This window comes from Linepithema humile, chromosome 6 (assembly GCF_040581485.1).
Source record: "Linepithema humile isolate Giens D197 chromosome 6, Lhum_UNIL_v1.0, whole genome shotgun sequence".
Classification (NCBI taxonomy): domain Eukaryota; kingdom Metazoa; phylum Arthropoda; class Insecta; order Hymenoptera; family Formicidae; genus Linepithema; species Linepithema humile.
Window position 1 is genome coordinate 17,638,477 of NC_090133.1, and position 18,245 is coordinate 17,656,721.

The following is an 18,245-nucleotide window of genomic DNA, read 5'->3' on the forward strand; positions in this document are numbered from 1 at the left end:
TTCTTTGCGCGTTACGCTCGCAATGTAAAATTCATAATTCTGAAACACGAAGAATTCAGTTCAAGTTAAACCTCTTTATAACATATAAGTACGTCGATCCTTTCACGCGCTCCTTCGGCCATAAACAATTTGCATTAAACGGTCGATTACACTACTCCGATTAATGTCTGCTGGGCATGTTTCGTTTATTTAGAGATAAACTTTTATAAAGAAAATACTACAGTCCTTTTTTGTCACTAATATACTAACAATTTTATTGACCGCGTTCGCACGCTTGTTAAAAAAATAAAGCCGCTGTGATCTTCGTGTGAACAGCACGATTTCTTTCAACGGTCCCCCGTCAATAGTTCCGTTCGATTGCGGATGCAATTATCGGTCTGAAACATTGTGCAACTTTACCACATTTTCCAATGACATGCTTTTCCTTCCACGATCATTATAGGACGATAGACTCATGTGTATGTACAACTAACATGTCAGAAACATATGGAAGAGAATGTCTAGTGAACAAAGCGTAATCACATATATAATTAATTGCAAAAAACTATTTGTATCTGTCAAACGACATACAACAATGATTGTATAATATATTTCTTATGTTTATTTCATAAGATGAAATTAGCGAGGCGTAAACATTAACTTTCTAATTTGTAACATCGTATACATATTTATTTAATTAAAATTCTACTAACGTTCAATTGAAATTCATCGACGAATACGATTTTGTCATTCTTTTTTTGTTGAAATTTAATTTGCTATTTTACTTTTGATTGTTAATCACTCGGAGATTATAGGTTTTAATATTTTTGAAAAGATTGATTCAACGAAATAATTGATTAAAAGAATTTGAAGTGGTTTAAAGAAATTTATAATCAATTCAATATTTAATACATCATTTTCTATTTAACATTATTTGCAGGTCCATACACTATATTCGTCCCTACAGACAAGGCTTTCAGGACGTTATTGGTGCAATTGGGAGGACCAGAGAAAGCTGAGCAAAAATTCCATGATAATCCGAGACTTCTAAGTGGGGTACGCGCTATATAAGCCATCATTAATAATTTATCTATAGCTAACGGTAGATATCTAACGGCTGATTTCACTAGCCAATTAGTCAATCGTATAATTGAACTAACGTATTGAACCATACTTGATTCATTATTTTTTAGAAGTATAATTGAAAACGTGAAGACTTATTAAGCCAAGTGTAAAATTAATTGACCTTAATCAAATAAATTATGAAATGTAACAAGTATTTATAGGGATTCTTTATATTGATAATATTTCGAAATTTTATACTAACGAGAATTTCTTTTATAACAGCTTCTTCTTCATCACGTCATTCCGGGAGCCTTCAAGATTGAGTCCCTGCAAGACGAGATGACCGGCGTCAGTCTTGCTGGAACGCAGTTGCGAGTGAACGAGTATGCGATGCAGGATCACGAATGGAACGATGTAAAAGTAATTTTATATTTTAGAGTGTCACAATTTAGATAATATTTTCTTCATTTTTATGAAATTATTTGCTTTATATTTTATTTATTGATTTAAAAGAAATTATTAAGTCGTTAATTTAATCTACAGAATCGTTTATCAAGAAATCGATTATTTTCTAATTCAAATTTTTTTCTAAATTTTCTAATTCAACGCGGCATTATTTTCATAAGCGCCCACTGCATTAATTCATGTCTGTCTTTGTGTGATCCAGTTTATTGACCTTCATGAATATATTAAAAATTTTCCTTCATTTAATGAATATGCTGAATGTTGCGGAATTCTGTCACGTAGTCCATTTTTTGCAAGACGAGATGTTCACTTAACATACATAAAATGGTCCAGAATTTGATGCGCCCATATTATATACGATTGTTCCACTTTACATACATTATTCATTTATTCCAATTTTGTATTGTTTGCAAATAGATAACAACAATAAACGGAGCGCGTGTCGCGCCTAATAAACGGGACATTGAGATTCCTCAAGGTATCGCTCATGCCGTCGACAGGGTCATGTTCCCTCTTCCGGTCGGAGATTTGGTGCAAACTCTGCAAGCCGATCGCGAGAGGAGGTTCACCAAATTCCTTAGAATGCTCCACGTGTCGGGCTTAGAGGACACGCTCGCAGGTAAATTGAAAAATCAAGCTAAGAGATAGCATTTCAATTCGTATATATGCCTTTGCTATATTTTTGTTTCGTAAATGTTGTGGACTATCTAGAATTTTCATGATTGTTTCCATTGTTTAATATTTTAATATAAACTGGTTTTCCAGGACCGAAGACATTCACCATCTTCGCACCGACCGATTCCGCTTTCACCGATTTAACGAAGAACGGCGCCCCAATTTGGACCGAAGAGGACGGCCCAGAAGCGGCAAAAACGATAATTTCGCGACATGTGGTTCCCACCACTCTTTACACAGCGGGAATGAGGTATTACATTCAGAAGGATACCCTCCGTCCGCAATCACCGGTTCACATCCACAAAAATGGCGGTAAATATGATTGAATAAATTATTAGTTTATGTTTATTTGCTCTTTATAGTGCATGTTCCAATAATAAAACTCGTCACGCATTAATATTTTCAGTCATCTCTCAACGCATTATATTATCATAAAAATAAATGGCATCAAATGGTAGTTTTTCAGATAATTCAGATGATGCATTATTGTTTCAGGACGAGTACGAGTAAATGAGGCACACGTTGTAACGCATAACGTGCCAGCGACGAACGGAGTGTTACATGCTATCGACGGTGTTTTGTAAAATGACAAAATGTAATAAATATAAGTTAATCGAACCACAGCATAGGCTGCAATCACGCAGGTGAGATCTTAATATCTTCGTAATGTTAAGTGTATGTACAATTTCTCGAAAAGTTGAAGAACTCGATATAGCAAATAGGCATAAATTCCCTGCGTGAGTGCGATGGAATGTACGATTAAATTTGATTATATCAAAATGATTAATGTAATCGTGCTCGCCGCATCATGATTGGATTCAGTCATTGATAAATTGACACATTATGCCATAGGTGTCGTAAAATCGGAGGAAAAAAATAACGAGACCATTTTTAATGTATATGTATACATATTAATTTATATAAGGTAGGCATACATTAGAGATTCGTGCACTTGTGCCATACGCACAAGAGTACGAAGAATTAATCGCTATTGTATAGAATGGTAACGCAATACCATGTTTAGTATTATTTTGTAGTTCATATTTTATAAATAAATGTACAGAATTTTCATTTTCGTAATTTACAAGAATATTTCCCGACTTTTTCGAATTAAGAAATAAAACAAAAAAAATTTACATCTTGATTTAACAAATAATAATCAGTTTTTAATTGTTACAAACTTGAATGCTATATATAATATATTAGACTAGTTTTTTTTATAATAAAGAATTAATATCAATTTGGGCGTAATCAATCTTTTTTTTACAATTTTAACTAATAATTTGTCTTATACTTTTTAATTTCTATCATTATATGATGGATATTTGTAAGTTGCGGGCGTACATTCGGCGGCAAGATCTTATGAAAACGATTGTAATATTCCACTAACTGTGTCATTGCACGTTGAACTAGCGCGCCGCCGAGTATCAAACTGGGAAATGAATGCGACACCTCTCTATGTATCTCTTCTAATGCTTGTTTCCAATTTTTCGTAAAAGATTTTACCAGAGATAATGCTTTCTCTTCTTGTCGTTTCAAATCGTCAACTTGGCCCTTTTCGATTAAATTTTCCGATTCCTTCACTAGCTGAATTATAGCACCAAAATGTGGACTCAAGACTTCTTCGACAAATTCGGAAGAGCGCGCATTTAATTGCTCTCGAAAGCTTTCCGCTTCTTTCGAATTATCGCGTGTTCTCTCCTGTAATTGAATATAACACATATTATATTCAATTATTCTGTTTTGACATATTATACTTTTTTATGTCAAATAAAATCTACTCACCATTAACACTCCAAGTATTAGGTCATAATTATTGATAAGAAATACTAATTGCTGCATTCGATTCGAGAAAATAGCTGCCATTCTTAGTAAAAAACATTGTACAGCTTCTCTCAGTTCTGCCAATAACTGAGTTGCTTCTTCACAGGGGAATCCTTTGACTACGCTTATCATTGCTGCGCTAAATTCTGCATATCTTCTGGTAATCTAAAAATTTATATATTGAATAAGATTTCCAGTATTATACAATTGCCAAGATTGCCAGTATTATTAAGTTACTATATGATGTCAACAATATTATATTATAAATAATAAAATCCTTTGCACTTGGATACTTACATAATGTGGTCCAGTCTCCTTGTTAAATTTTGATGGATCACAGTTTCTTACGCTGTCTATGTTTAATCGAAACACATATTTAAATCTAAAAAGTAGATATTTTTGCAAAATATAATATAAAATATTAAGATAATTATTAGTGCAATTATTTTAAATATGTTAATTATTTTTAAGTACCTAGGCATAATTATGCTTATTAAACTGTCCCAATATTTATCCAAAGCTGGTACAGCTTTTTTGTGGCATGCCAGTTTATAATGCATCACCAAATTTAGACAGAGAAACAGAGCAATTGTATCGTAACAATCATCAACAAATGATTCCAAGTTCTTTTTCATGAGATTTAACGTTTTTCCCAAGACCTGTCAAAAGTGAAATATGTATATTTATCTTACACATCAAATAAATCATTATACATGATCAATTTTACCTGATAAAAAATATCTAATGCTTGTGTATTATAAACTTTAAAAAACTCGGTTAGGAATAAATATTCTCTGCAAGCATTATCAGCCACAGCATACTGTTCACTTCTGAATAGGGCTTCATAATAATACTGTAAAATAACAATATTAATTTACAAGATATAGTTTGAAAAATACATAATACATAATTATATATTCATATATATATTTATATCACCAGTATTTACTCGTGTCTTAGAAGCAGAGGCAGGGTGCGGAACAATTATAGGTGCTTCCAATTGAGACAAAACTTCACCCCTTGTATTTATCGAAAAGACAGTGCCTTTATGTTTTAACGTCGTTTTATGAAACATACCTCTGCCCACTGTGTCTTCAACTCCCATTAAATCATCCTTTGTTGCTCTTTCCTCAAACTTGCAAAAAATAATTATATTGTAATTTAATGTTTTGTCTCAAAATAGTCAAATAATATCAGTTCTGTTGCTTTGTCTACCTGTAATTTCATCAGCCTCGACGAATAGGACTTAAAATATGAATAATATATCTTGCTCATCGTATCAATGTATTCTCCAATGATTTCTTCTGCCACATTTCTCTCATTTGTCATAATAAACTCAAAAAAGAATTTATATTTTAACATATTATTCTGTGGCACTTGATAATTTGTCATTGGTTTTCTATATTTATAAATTTGTTCCAGCAGATATGTTCTAATCTTTGCCATTGCCTTTATTTTCAACTTCTCTAATATATCCTTTACATCTAGACAAGACTTTGCCTCCTTGAAACTTTGTTCCTTCACAAAGTTAATTTTATGATTCAGTGTTTGTAGCTGAATTAAAAATTCCTTTTCAGTCACAGGACAATCCATAATACCACTGAAACAAATTCATTGCATGTTTATCTTCGCATAACATTTTTTTATAAAAATTTATTAAACTGTCTTACACAATGAGAGCTTCAGACACAATCATGTCTTCGATAAATTGACTAAGAGGACCACGTATTGCTTGTCTATTAGATAGCTGCTGGCTCATAGCAACAGACTTACGCTGCAAATAAAGTATTTCGGAACTAATACTTCCTAAATCTAACTGAAAGTTCATCAACATTGATTCCATTTTCTGTAAGTAAAAAATAATATATCAGTCGCTACAAAATGTTTTCATTTTTATTCATTAACAATATTCTATAAAAAAAATATGTGAATCATATTTGGTGACATATTTAATATTTATTTTCCATTTCAATTATATACATGTATGCCAATAATATTTAATAATGGAATTGTCATCAATGAATTCCAATTTAATCTAACCTCCAAGATATTGTCGCAATCGGCAATCTGATTGTGTAGACTAGCTATATTCTCGCTTTCTTTTATGTAATCTTGAATTGATTTATTTTCGACCTCCTTAAGTTCCTTTTCGATTTGTTTGGAATATTGCCGTAGATCGGTGCCAGTTTTGAGGACTTCTTGAACGACATCATCTCCAAGATCCTGAGGTAGTTGTCCTTCGTTGTTGTCAAAAATATCTATCTCGGCCATTCTTAAATCTTTTGATATACAACTTAAACAATAATTAAATACTTCATTTACAAAGTATTTCAATCACTTTGCATCATATGTGAACAAACGCATCATCAAAGACGCAGCAGCAAGCGGTATGACGGAAGGAATACCGCACATATGCGCAAACCACGTACATACATGTGAGCTCCGCGTATCGTTCTAAATAAGATATCTTTAGGACGTCCTAAAAACGTCTTTAAAAAAGACGTTTTTTAATTTCTTTAATAATTGGAATTTCAAAATAAAAATTTTGCAATAAAAAACTTTCCAAAAATTCCAAAAAAGACGTTTTAACTAATTGTTTTACGAGCAGCCTAGCACTGTCAAAAGAAGCGAAAATAAGCATGTAGAAAGGTTACGGTTATCCGTTGGAATAACCCGAACGCTCCATTTTAGCTAGGATTTTTAGCAATTTGCAATAGGAACACATAATGATATAAGAGCTCGCTCGAGTAGACGGAAGTGGTCCCTGAGTTCGGCAGAGTGGAGCTTATAGCGTTTTCGATTATACAGGATTTGAACGACCCAAGATTGGTTAATGACGTCATTGCAACCTCTCCACCAATGAAAGACTTGCATTTATAGTAAAATAGTGATTGATCAACCCTAGATCGTTCAAACCCCGTTTATTCGAAAACGCTATTAGATAGGGGAGTTCTCTTTGGATCACTCTTAGGAAAAAATTATATGATTGTTGCCTTGCTAGCAAAAACGCTTTAGGGCCTATCCAGACAAACTTGCATAATCACATAAACATATGCATAAGGAAATTGATTGGTCCATTTTCTTATGCATTTGCTTATGGACCAATCAATTTCCTTATGCATATGTTTATGCGATTATGCAAGTTTGTCTGAATAGGCCCTTAATGGCCGGAGCACAGACTTTTGCATAAAGCATAACGCATAAGCATAAGGAAATTGATTGGTCCATTTCCTTATGCATTTGCTTATGCTTATATATAGACCAATCAATTTCCTTATGCTTATGCATTACGCATTATGTAAAAGCTTGTGCTCTCGGCTTAAGCCTGCATCAGACTGTGCAATTTGTTGCAGCAACTCGCAAGCGATCTAGTAAACTACTAGAAATGCACCATGCAGCACACAGCATTTCTAGTAATTTACTAGATCATTTGTGAATTGCTGCAACAAGTTGCATCGTCTGATGCAGACTTTAGCGCACACTTCATGCACTTGCATGCACTAGTACAGAAAGTGCAACAACAAAGAACGAATCTGTTACCGCGAATCAGTTATCAGTTCACGTGGTAATGCGTCGGTGGTGCATGGTAATTGTCGTGACCGTGACTTAAATCTGATTAATTCCAAGCGCGTTTGACTTTGATAACAATCAACGAGTGTCGGTACACGTATAGTGAATCGTGCAAATAAAATCGAGCAAGATGGTTTTGGAAGAATATAAAGAATTCATAGGCAAATTTGCCATGATCGTCACGATGTTACAGATGTCATCAGGAGTGTAAGTATTTATAATAATATTTTCAAAATATTTTCTTTAGTAAATATAATTTAATACGTGGCTCCATTATCATAGTGAGGATCTTTACTCGGGAAAGCTAAAAAAAACTTGATTAGCCTAAGATATCGCACTAAATAACATACAAAATATTCTCTGAATTAACTTCTAAATACTTATTAATACTGTTAATTGAAAAATGATTTAAAAGATTATTAAATGATTAAACTTAAGAGGTGCTACTTTTTTCTGTGCACAATAGTTATAATTGCTGACTATATGAACTTGATATGCTATAATAGTGTTATATTACAATAACAGCTCATATTTCTCATCAGATTTTGTGATATATTATTCTAATATTTGCTTACTATTGAGGTAATATAAACTGTTTAAAATTTTCTACAAAATACAGTATATTAGAAATTATAAAATTTGCATTTATAGAAGAAGGATAATAGATTGTCTGTTATATTAATCTTTTGCAGATTTATATGCAAAGACATATATAAAAAAGGAACTTCCAAGGGAGTTGATCCAATGCCCTTTCTTGGTGGTATAGGATTGTGAGTTATATTATTCTTATATATTATTCTTAAGAATATAAAAATTATTAAATATGAATATAATTATTTGGTAGGAATTAAATTTTGTATGTTTTGTAAATAGCAACACGCAATTGTTAAGAGTTTTTATTATTATGCAGTTAAACTGGAAAAACTAAATACTTGTATGCTTAATTAAGTAGAAAATAATGTTAGAAAAGTTAAATATAAGTAAATTTAATTGTTCAACTTAATTAATAATTTTTTTTTAATCTTTAGATGCATACTAATGCTTCGATATGCATTAATGTTAGGAGATTTTACTATGATAGTTGTTAATTTGTTTGGTTTAGCTACAAGTTTATCCTACATGATATGGTACTACCACTTTACTTCAAACACGGTATTTATTCAAATATTAACATTGAAATATATTTAATATAAACGTTAAAATATATCAAATTTTTTACTTGATAAAATTGAACTTCCTATTAATGATATAATATCTTCTTTTTCTAGCAAAAGGTGCATAAACTAATATTCAAAATTACAATATTTGTCTTAATGCTCATTGGGTATGCACAAATAGAAGATTCGACAAAAATTGAATACAGATTTGGTATAGTGGTTACAGTGCTTCTTCTTCTCTTAATTGGAGCACCTCTTGTACATATTGTAAGAACATATTTATAATTTTTTTCATATATATTTAAATATTTTTTTATTTGTAAAAGATAATCTTATTAATTAATTATTGTTTGTTTTAGAGTGATGTTATAAAAACAAAGAACACAGAAATTCTACCATTCCCACTTATCTTCATGGGTACTTTTGTTTCCTTTCTGTGGTTACTGTATGGTTTTAGCATTGACAATATTTTTGTTATTGTGAGTTATTTTTTACATTGCATGTTTAAATATTCAACAAGAGATAAGCCGCTAATATTTATTGCAAATTGTTGCTAATCTTTATCATATTCCAAACTTTAACAGTTTCAGAATGCTGTCGGCCTTGCGCTGAATGTAGCTCAACTATCTCTCTTTATTATATTCCCATCCAAAAAGTCACAAGGTGGATTACTGAGTGAACAGAAGAAGGAAGACTAAAATTATAGTTCTTCACAATTTAAAAAAAAAGTACCTGTTATATACGATGTGCTCAATGCAGGATACCCACTACATTTATTTATAGAGCAACAGTATTTTATAATAGATACAACTATAGATTTTTCTATAAAAAAAATAGAAACATTCCAGTCAGCAAAGTCTGTTCGAACAGATATTGCCAAACGTCTGCTACAAATTTTTGTCAGCAGAAAGACAGCAGATTGTATACGAAACCTATTACATCAGATGATGATAGCAGATTGTTAGCAGAAATGTTACAAAACCTGCTGACATAATTTGACAGCAGATCAGTAGCAGAAACCAAGCAGGATTTGCTCGGAATTATTACAGCAGATTGGCGGCAGAAACCGAACAAGACCTGCGCAACGTAATTTGATATCAGATTGACGGCAGAAATCGAGCAAGATCTGTATAATGCAGTTTGATGTCAAATTGGCGGCAGAAATCGAGCAAAATCTGCGCAATGCAATTTGATGTTGTTCGCCGCTATGTGGCGTGTTTCTTTATATATAAACTCGTACTCAAGATTCATCTACAGTGCAGATAAAGTGTGGCCAGTGGCTTAATTAAACTTATCAGTTTAATACAATAATCTGATACAATCCCCACAGGAGATTCAGAATATTAAACTGAATTTTGAAATTGAAAATCCGCCGCGAGTTGAACCGAAACTGTAATAATTTCGAAATTTGGCCTAATAAATTCATTAAAACATAAGTATTCTTTTTGTCCCAATAAAGCAAATATATATTACATACTTTGCATACCTCATTTACTACTTTTAATAAGCGTAACGAGAAATGTAAAATTGTAATGAAGCATTTAAATGCCGCTATTCCATTTAAATTGTGACAGCAGTTCTGCTCGATTTCTGCTGACAATTTGACACCAAATTACACTGCACAGATCTTGCTTGTTTTCTGCTGTCAATCTGCTGTCAACCTATGTCGACAGGTTCTGCTGGCAGAACACGAGCTTAATGCGGACACAAATGGCACCGTATCTGCTGTCAAGCTCTGAGCGAATCTGCTCGCAAACTGCCGGCAGGCTTCCAAATTTTTTCTTAATTGGGGTATTAACATTTTAACATGTTTTAACATTTAATCAAACTAACCCACACAGCACACATATCCAGAAGGCATCCAGAAGACATCCTGAAGATATCTTTGAGAGATATGATATCTTTGGAATGTGCCCGGAACGTCCTCCAAATATACATGCTGTGTGGAAACATAGAATGTACAAAACTTTATTCCATACACTTGTACATACATTTAGTATTATGTAAAATAATAGCTCTAAACTTGTGACAATACAGAGAAGATAAAAATATGAAAAGATAAGATAATGTACATTTATTCTATAGAAATTCTTAGAAAAAATATAATTTTTTATTTGTAAGCTTCTGCATGTTGTCCATATTTTTTCATCTTTATAAAAAATAATAATGTATATTTATGCAGAAGCTTAGAAATAAAAAATTATATTTTTTCTAAGAATTTCTATAGAATAAATAAACATTGAATAAATGTATATGGTTGTAAAAATAATATTACACATTTGTAATGTAATACTATTAACTTGTTAACGGGAAATATATAACACTTGGTTTATTAAACCAAATATTTGTCTTTATTAATTCCACATCTTTTAATAGAATGACAAAGATAATAAGTATAGTTAGTATTCGATTAACAATTATTAATAATATTTACTATAAATTAATTTATTGCGTGATATTCTAATTCGACACATTATCGCAAAATATATCGCCTATCATTCGTGCAAGTTATTGTAAAATATATTTCCCTCATACTTTTGATGATTTTTGTAGTATACAGTAAATTACTGTGTACATATATGTTATTTATAATATATTTTACAAATAAATTATTTATTATAATATAAAAATGTAAAATTGCAATTATTGCATTTATTGCCCTATTATCAAAGAGTACACTTCTTATTCAGATTTATTCTCTTTCTTGCTGGGCAATTATAAGCCTTAAAGAATTCATTAATTCGATAAACTAGCGCGTATTCTCATTTCCCCTCTGGGATGCTAATCGAAGAGTTCTTGCGATTGTTGCGGCGTGACATTGGGAGCGTTCAGGAAACACAACAGTTGCACAACTGTTATGTATGTCCTGTCAACACTCGATGTTGATTTGTTGGCTCTAAAAGATCTGATAGAATACTCCAATGGTGATGAGCGCTCACACTACCGTTTTCTGAACGCATCTATTTTTGCAGAACGCCTAAAAAATTATGTCAATATTAAAACCATTGCAATAATTGATTATTTTTAATCACGTAATGTCTCCAAACGCTGAAATTGAGCGTCGAGCATAAGCGTAAAAAGGAGCCTTTATTTTAATACATTTCAACCTAACTTAACCAAAATTTTCACCGGTTAACCTTACAAATTTAACGACCATATGTTTATCTTTTTTCACATAATTTGAACTGCTACAATAGCAGGTATATATTCATCATTTACGAAAGCGCTCTTCAACGAAGCTAGGGATTCCTAATTAATTCGCAGAAATTCATTTTAGGCGTAAGAATTAAAAGTTTTTTTTTTTTTTTTCAGTCATGTTTTGCATTAGATACGATTGATATTTATTTCATTATTGCACCAATAATCGTTAAATATAAACGTTCGTCATCGAAAATTGATAAAAGTATGAAAAAAGTTCAAACTAAATCCTGTGGGAAGCATACTACATTGTGCAAAAATAAACAAAAGAGTGGTGTGAAAAAAACAGTGTTCTTTAATAAATTCTTAATAAATATATAAATAAATATAAATAATAAAACAGATTCTTTAATAAATAAATCGTTTATTAATACATATAGAAATTTGGTAGATCTTACTACACAGTTTGCAACTAAGCTAGAGATGTCTTCAAGTCTTCCATCCAAAGAAAAAAATGCAACCTGTGATAGGACTACAGCAGATGAAACGGAGGAGCAAGCTGCATCAAGTTTCTCAATGCAAAATAATACAGCATCTGCTCAATTTCCAAGTACATCAAAGGTTTCTTCTTCAAGTCACAAAACAAACAGCCTAAAACGTTATATTGCAAGAAATGAATCAGTGGAAGAAAAAAGAAACAAGAAAGACGTACGAATTCTCAATTTTAATGAGTGGGTGACTAAAAATTTAGTTACAAATTCGGTTAGTGTTGAGTATATGTTAATACAAATTTTTTTATAATTTTGTCAGTCTATTATTGATTGTTATAATAATTTCGTACTGAATATTGTATTTTTGCTTGTATCAAGATTTTTAACATTTATATAAATATAATTAGTTATAACTTAGTTATAAATTAGTTATTTTATAAATTTTATAAAACATAAATTTATTATCTCTATATGTATTGTGCAACAATTTTCCAATTATAAAAATAATTTTTTTTTTTAATAGGTCAGTACTCATGATATAATAACAAAGAAAGATTTCGAGAAGAGAACAGAAGAGACAGAAGCACATGCAGAAACAGCAAAAAATGTATCAGATACAGATAATATATTAAAAGAATATAATTATAATAGAAAGGAAGTAGTAAATGATGATAAGACAAACAAAACAAAAAATAAACAGACAAATATCGTAACACTTAAATTTTCGGAATATATTCCTGTGCCAATAATGCAGGAAATTTTGAACAATCGGACATCATATAATGTACAATTTGTAAAAGGAAATCTGTCTGTAAAACCCATTCCTTATAAGTATTTAAGCCATTCATATTTAGATATAGACGATAAAAAGAACTTGTTAATTCTTGGTTCTAATAGAAATGGTGCTTTTGACGGAGATTTAGTTGTAGCATCTATACATCCTGAAAGTGCATGGATCAGATTTTCCGATGGAAGTATACAAAGGACTGGTACAATTGTTTGTATATTAGAAAAGGTACATCCTAGAACAGCAGTTGGTTTTTTAATAAAAAAAAATGAACTTGTGTTGCTTCGACCAAGAGATCTAAAAATACCAATGATTATCATAAATCCTGAATCACTACCGCCTTTATATTTGAGTCAACTTGATTTTTATGAGAATTTTTTATTTCTCGTTAGTATTGATTCATGGGAGCAAATAGATTATGCATCTGGGTAAGTCTGTATTAAGTGTGAAAATATACATTAATGAAAGTTTAATGCAATCTCTGTTATGCAAATATATATATCAACATTTCTGATTATTTTTATATATTATATATAATATACATATAAATGTATATATTTCAGAAAATATCTTTCAACAGTGGGTAAAGTAGGTGAAATAGAAGCGGAATTACAAACAATATTACTTGAAAATAACTTAGATATATCACCGTATAAAGAAGATTTATTGAAAGGACTTCCAGGCAGTAATTATGTATTAACGGATTCTGATCTACAAGGTAGAGAGGATTGGAGACATGAATGCATTTTTACGATAGATCCTGCAACAGCTGTTGATATAGATGATGCTATTTCTTGTAAAGTCTTGGACAATGGAAACTATGAAGTAATTATTAAATTTAACATAATAAGAACATTGTTTCACAAGGTATCAGTAGGCATCGCTTTTTTGTATATATATACCATTTTTAATTAATTTTAGATTGGAGTACATATATCAGATGTCACACACTATTTAGAATTTCTTTCTCCACTAGATGTTGAAGTATCTAAACGAGCTACTACTATTTATATGCCACATAAAACTTATCACATGTTACCGGAGAAATTAATACAACTTTGTTCTTTAGCAGCTGGAAAAGATAAATTAGCTTTTTCTGTAATATGGGAAATGACTCCAGATGGTAAAATCGTGAAAAATCGTTTTGCGAAAACTGTAATAAGGTCGTGCTGTCAAATGTCCCATGAATCGGCACAAGCTATGATTGATAATCCAGAAAAATCCTGGCCTACAGATTTTGTTTATATAAACGGAGATCATACAATATCGACATTATCTAACATAATAAACAGATTATTCAAGCTATCCATTCAGCTACGAAAAATACGATTTAGTAATGGTGCACTTAGATTAAACCAACCAAAGTTACAAATATCTATAGACGCCAATCTCAGTCTAAAAAATGGCTTTCCAACGCCTACAAATTTTTATCTGGAGGAAAAAAAAGATAGCAACAGGTGTGGTTTCTATTTACTTATATTTCCCTCAACTTTGCATTACATTGTATTAATATTATTACGTTGCGTTCATTTATATTATGTACAAGAAAAGTGACTTTATTTTTAATTGTATAGTTTAATTATCTGAATGTATGTATATTGTTTTAGCCTTATAGAAGAATTTATGTTGCTAGCAAATATAACAGTAGCTACACATTTGCACACCACAATTCCAGAAACAGCTTTATTACGTATTCATAGAAATCCAAATATGGAATTCTTTAAGACAAATGTTGATTTGTTACAAAAGTTTGAAATTCATTTGGATATTGAAACAGCGGGAGCCTTACAGACCAGCATCCATCATTACAATCTAGAATATAATCCCGCTGCAGTAAACGATCATATGAAATCCATTACGATGGCTGTCATGAAAATGTGTTCAAAGACAATGCGGGCAAGAATTCATTGACGCTTTTTATATATCTAATTTATAAAGATTATTAATCAGGAATCCATAATCTAATTTTATAAATTTTATATTTTAGCGTTCGGAATACGTATGTGCCTCTACCATTTCTTCGAGTGATTTAAATCATTATGCTTTAAATGTGCCGTATTACACACACTTCACTTCTCCTATACGAAGGTATGCTGACTGTATAACTCACCGTTTGCTTTATGCAACGATCGCGGATAAGCCTTTGCCAAAGAAATGGACAGTTAAATTGTGTTCCAAGTATGTATGGCGTAACATAAAGAAGAGAATTGTAAAAAATTTGCTTTAATAAGCTTTAATTTGACAGAATTGCAGCCAATTGCAATGTGAAGAAACACAGTGCTCATTTAGCTCATGAACAGAGCATCGAGATGTTCTTTACATATATGGTAGGTAATACAGTTGCCTTTGAAGATTCAGCTATTGTAGTATTCCTGAAGGGGGGCCATATACATGTCATACTTTGTGATACTGGTGCAACATTTAAAATAGATTTTATAGAATTAAAACATACCACTGCCACAATAGATTATTTCACTGATTATGTACCAACACTAATTATTAATTGGAAGAAACCGTCCAAAACGCAGGTATTACTGTAATATTTTACGATTCAGTTTACGATGATATATCAACATGATTATAAAGTACTGCCAATATTTGTTTTAGGCCATCCATTTGTTTAGTTTGGTACGTGTGCGCCTAGAAAAAATTTGCGAAGAAGGCAGAATACGTTTGAAGGCAACTTTACTGCGACCAATATAATGGATAGAAATTTGTATTTTTAATGATTTTTTAAGCCACACATCGACTTTCATATGTCAAATGACAAAATCGTTGAAATATTGAAATTTGACGAGGATTTTTAAATATATATTAAGTGTATACATATCGAAAAATATTAATTCAATCGAGAATTTGGAAAATCACAAATTATAATTGTAAATATGAAGTTTCCTTACCGTCATTGTATTAGAAATTATCAAGTAACAAGTTTTAAGTGTAAACTGTTTTTAAACACAGGATCAATATATTTTATATATTTTATAAATTTATTTGTACAAAATGTTTCATCTAACTTGTCTATTTGAAATATGTATTTTAATTCGAATTAAGGATATAAAAAGTGTCTCCTTTATACGATTAAAATTAATTCTGTTCCGAAGCAAATAACTCCGGTTAGAAACATTAAATCAGAACAATCATGCTGACTTAATGTATTTTGAATAAGAAACATTTTATGTGATCAAATTAAATGAAATACTTTGCACAATGCTCTTATTGAGAATTTCTTTATAATTATATATTTTCATAATTATTATGAATAATATATAATATATATATTATATATATATATATATATATATATATATATATATATATATATAAAAAATATATAGTTATATTTTATACATTTCATCATTATTAAAATGATAAAATTATATAGTATTATAAAATCAATATATTATTATAGTTGAAAAACTAAATCAAGTGAAAAAACAAGTGCAGGCAAAAGATCTAAGATATACAATCTACTTTTTTAAATATATATATTATTTTCAGTTTTTAAAACGTAATTTTCTAATGCAATGAGATCAAAATATTGTTTATACCATTATACATATTCAGCATCTGTATATTATTTGCGAATAAAAGAAAGATCACTGAATCATTCTTAAGTGTATTTTTAATAAAATGCGAATTTCTGCTATAGGGAACATGGGATAATGATTTACGAAAAGAGTGTATTGTATTATATGCAATTTTCTTCTTCAAATCATATCATTTTAGGGATGTCAAGATATTGTAGATTAAGGAAAATATGTTACATACTTTGCATACCTCATTTACTACTTTTAATAAGCGAAACGAGAAATGTAAAATTGTAATGAAGCATTTAAATGCCGCTAGTCCATTTAAATTGTGACGGCAGGTTGTGCTCGATTTCTGCATACAATTTGACACCAAATTAAATTACGCAGATCTTGCTTGTTTTTTGCCGTCAATCTGCTGTCAACCTATATCGACAGGTTCTGCCGGCAGAACACGAGCTTAATGCGAACACAAATGGCACCGGATCTGCTGTCAAGCTCTGAGCGAATATGCTCGCAAACTGCCGGCAGGCTTCCAAATTTTCTCTTAATTGGGGTATTAACATTTTAACATGTTTTAACATTTAATCAAACTAATTCACACAGCACACATATCCAAAAGGCATCCAGAAGATATCCTGAAGATATCTTTGAGAAATATGATATCTTTGGAATGTGCCCGGAATGTCCTCCAGATATACATGCTGTGTGAAAACATGGAATGTACAAAACTTTATTCCATACACTTATACATACATTTAGTATTATGTAAAATAATAGCTCTAAACTTGTGACAATACAGAAAAGATAAAAATATGAAAAGATAAGATAATGTACATTCATTCTATAGAAATTCTTAGAAAAAAAGTAATTTTTTATTTGTAAGTTTTTGCATGTTTTCCATGTTTCTTTATTTCTATAAAAAATGATAATGTATATTTATGCAGAAGCTTGGAAATAAAAAATTATATTTTTTCTAAGTATTTCTATAGAATAAATAAATATTGAATAAATGTATATGGTTGTAAAAATAACATTACACATTTGTAATGTAATACTATTAACTTGTTAACAAGAAATATATAACACTTGGTTTATTAAACCAAATATTTGTCTTTATTAATTCCACATCTTTTAATAGAATGACAAAGATAATAAGTATAGTTAGTATTTGATTAACAATTATTAATAATATTTACTATAAATTAATTTATTGCGTGATATTCTAATTCGACACATTATCGCAAAATATATCGCCTATCATTCGTGCAAGTTATTGTAAAATATATTTCCCTCATACTTTTGATGATTTTTGTAGTATACAGTAAATTACTGTGTACATATATGTTATTTATAATATATTTTACAAATAAATTATTTATTATAATATAAAAAAAATGTAAAATTGCAATTATTGCATTTATTGCCCTATTATCAAAGAGTACACTTCTTATTCAGATTTATTCTCTTTCTTGCTGGGCAATTATAAGCCTTAAAGAATTCATTAATTCGATAAACTAGCGCGTATTCTCATTTCCCCTCTGGGATGCTAATCGAAGAGTTC

The 18,245-nt window shown here is 30.5% G+C and overlaps 4 protein-coding genes across 15 annotated transcripts in view; 3 read left to right on the forward strand and 1 right to left on the reverse strand.

The window, feature by feature from the left end:
* The window catches only part of LOC105674722 (ras guanine nucleotide exchange factor R), a 28,279-nt gene extending 25,024 nt beyond the window's left edge, over window positions 1–3,255 (forward strand). For 4 of the 5 annotated variants that reach the window (XM_067357023.1, XM_067357026.1, XM_067357025.1 and 1 more), the window contains exons 7-11: window positions 920–1,035; window positions 1,327–1,464; window positions 1,927–2,128; window positions 2,275–2,496; window positions 2,680–3,255. In XM_067357023.1, the coding sequence (XP_067213124.1) occupies window positions 920–1,035; window positions 1,327–1,464; window positions 1,927–2,128; window positions 2,275–2,496; window positions 2,680–2,768 (767 nt within the window). In that variant the 3' untranslated portion in view covers window positions 2,769–3,255. The remainder of the gene's footprint in view (window positions 1–919; window positions 1,036–1,326; window positions 1,465–1,926; window positions 2,129–2,274; window positions 2,497–2,679) is intronic. The other variant, XM_067357027.1, reaches the window with a different exon arrangement.
* Vps52 (vacuolar protein sorting 52) lies at window positions 3,073–6,507 on the reverse strand. Its single transcript, XM_012371227.2, has 9 exons — window positions 6,049–6,507; window positions 5,679–5,854; window positions 5,224–5,608; window positions 4,958–5,143; window positions 4,736–4,861; window positions 4,483–4,667; window positions 4,306–4,390; window positions 3,970–4,173; window positions 3,073–3,885 (listed from the first exon to the last, which is right to left on the reverse strand). The coding sequence occupies exons 1-9, from the start codon at window positions 6,277–6,279 to the stop codon at window positions 3,460–3,462; spliced, it is 2,004 nt and encodes a 667-aa protein (XP_012226650.2). The 5' UTR covers window positions 6,280–6,507; the 3' UTR covers window positions 3,073–3,459.
* Window positions 6,508–7,468: 961 nt separating this feature from the next.
* LOC105674774 (sugar transporter SWEET1) lies at window positions 7,469–11,077 on the forward strand. 2 transcript variants are annotated; one of them, XM_012371337.2, is made up of 6 exons: window positions 7,488–7,785; window positions 8,271–8,348; window positions 8,607–8,730; window positions 8,847–9,002; window positions 9,095–9,214; window positions 9,320–11,077. In XM_012371337.2, exons 1-6 carry the CDS (start codon window positions 7,709–7,711, stop codon window positions 9,431–9,433), a joined length of 669 nt encoding a protein of 222 aa, XP_012226760.1. In that variant the 5' UTR covers window positions 7,488–7,708; the 3' UTR covers window positions 9,434–11,077. The 2 variants fall into 2 exon arrangements, with proteins under 2 accessions (XP_067214104.1, XP_012226760.1); XM_067358003.1 differs by lacking the exon at window positions 9,095–9,214 and having other exon boundaries at window positions 7,469–7,785.
* A 390-nt stretch (window positions 11,078–11,467) lies between these two features.
* Window positions 11,468–17,788, forward strand: LOC105674754 (DIS3-like exonuclease 2). Of its 7 annotated transcripts, none has more exons than XM_067357986.1 (9): window positions 11,476–11,935; window positions 12,325–12,635; window positions 12,888–13,579; window positions 13,715–13,976; window positions 14,073–14,608; window positions 14,759–15,047; window positions 15,139–15,329; window positions 15,397–15,679; window positions 15,759–17,788. In XM_067357986.1, the coding sequence occupies exons 2-9, from the start codon at window positions 12,357–12,359 to the stop codon at window positions 15,852–15,854; spliced, it is 2,628 nt and encodes an 875-aa protein (XP_067214087.1). In that variant the 5' UTR covers window positions 11,476–11,935; window positions 12,325–12,356; the 3' UTR covers window positions 15,855–17,788. The 7 variants fall into 7 exon arrangements, with proteins under 7 accessions (XP_067214089.1, XP_067214088.1, XP_067214087.1 ...); XM_067357984.1 differs by having other exon boundaries at window positions 11,477–12,014; window positions 12,314–12,635; XM_067357985.1 differs by having other exon boundaries at window positions 11,477–12,014.
* Window positions 17,789–18,245: the final 457 nt, after the last annotated feature.

Bases quoted from the DNA above. Each gene is read 5' to 3' on its own strand.
- Vps52 (XM_012371227.2), bottom strand. From the start codon at position 6,279: ATGGCCGAGATAGATATTTTTGACAACAACGAAGGACAACTACCTCAG. The intron at 5,855-6,048 runs GTTAGATTAAAT...TTTTACTTACAG, and splicing joins ATTGCGACAATATCTTGGAG to AAAATGGAATCAATGTTGAT. The intron at 4,391-4,482 runs GTACTTAAAAAT...TCTACTTTTTAG, and splicing joins ATAAGCATAATTATGCCTAG to ATTTAAATATGTGTTTCGAT.
- LOC105674774 (XM_012371337.2), top strand. From the start codon at position 7,709: ATGGTTTTGGAAGAATATAAAGAATTCATAGGCAAATTTGCCATGATC. The intron at 7,786-8,270 runs GTAAGTATTTAT...AATCTTTTGCAG, and splicing joins TTACAGATGTCATCAGGAGT to ATTTATATGCAAAGACATAT. The intron at 8,349-8,606 runs GTGAGTTATATT...TTTAATCTTTAG, and splicing joins TTTCTTGGTGGTATAGGATT to ATGCATACTAATGCTTCGAT.
- LOC105674754 (XM_067357986.1), top strand. From the start codon at position 12,357: ATGTCTTCAAGTCTTCCATCCAAAGAAAAAAATGCAACCTGTGATAGG. The intron at 13,580-13,714 runs GTAAGTCTGTAT...TATATATTTCAG, and splicing joins CAAATAGATTATGCATCTGG to AAAATATCTTTCAACAGTGG. The intron at 15,048-15,138 runs GCAAGAATTCAT...TTTATATTTTAG, and splicing joins TGTGTTCAAAGACAATGCGG to CGTTCGGAATACGTATGTGC.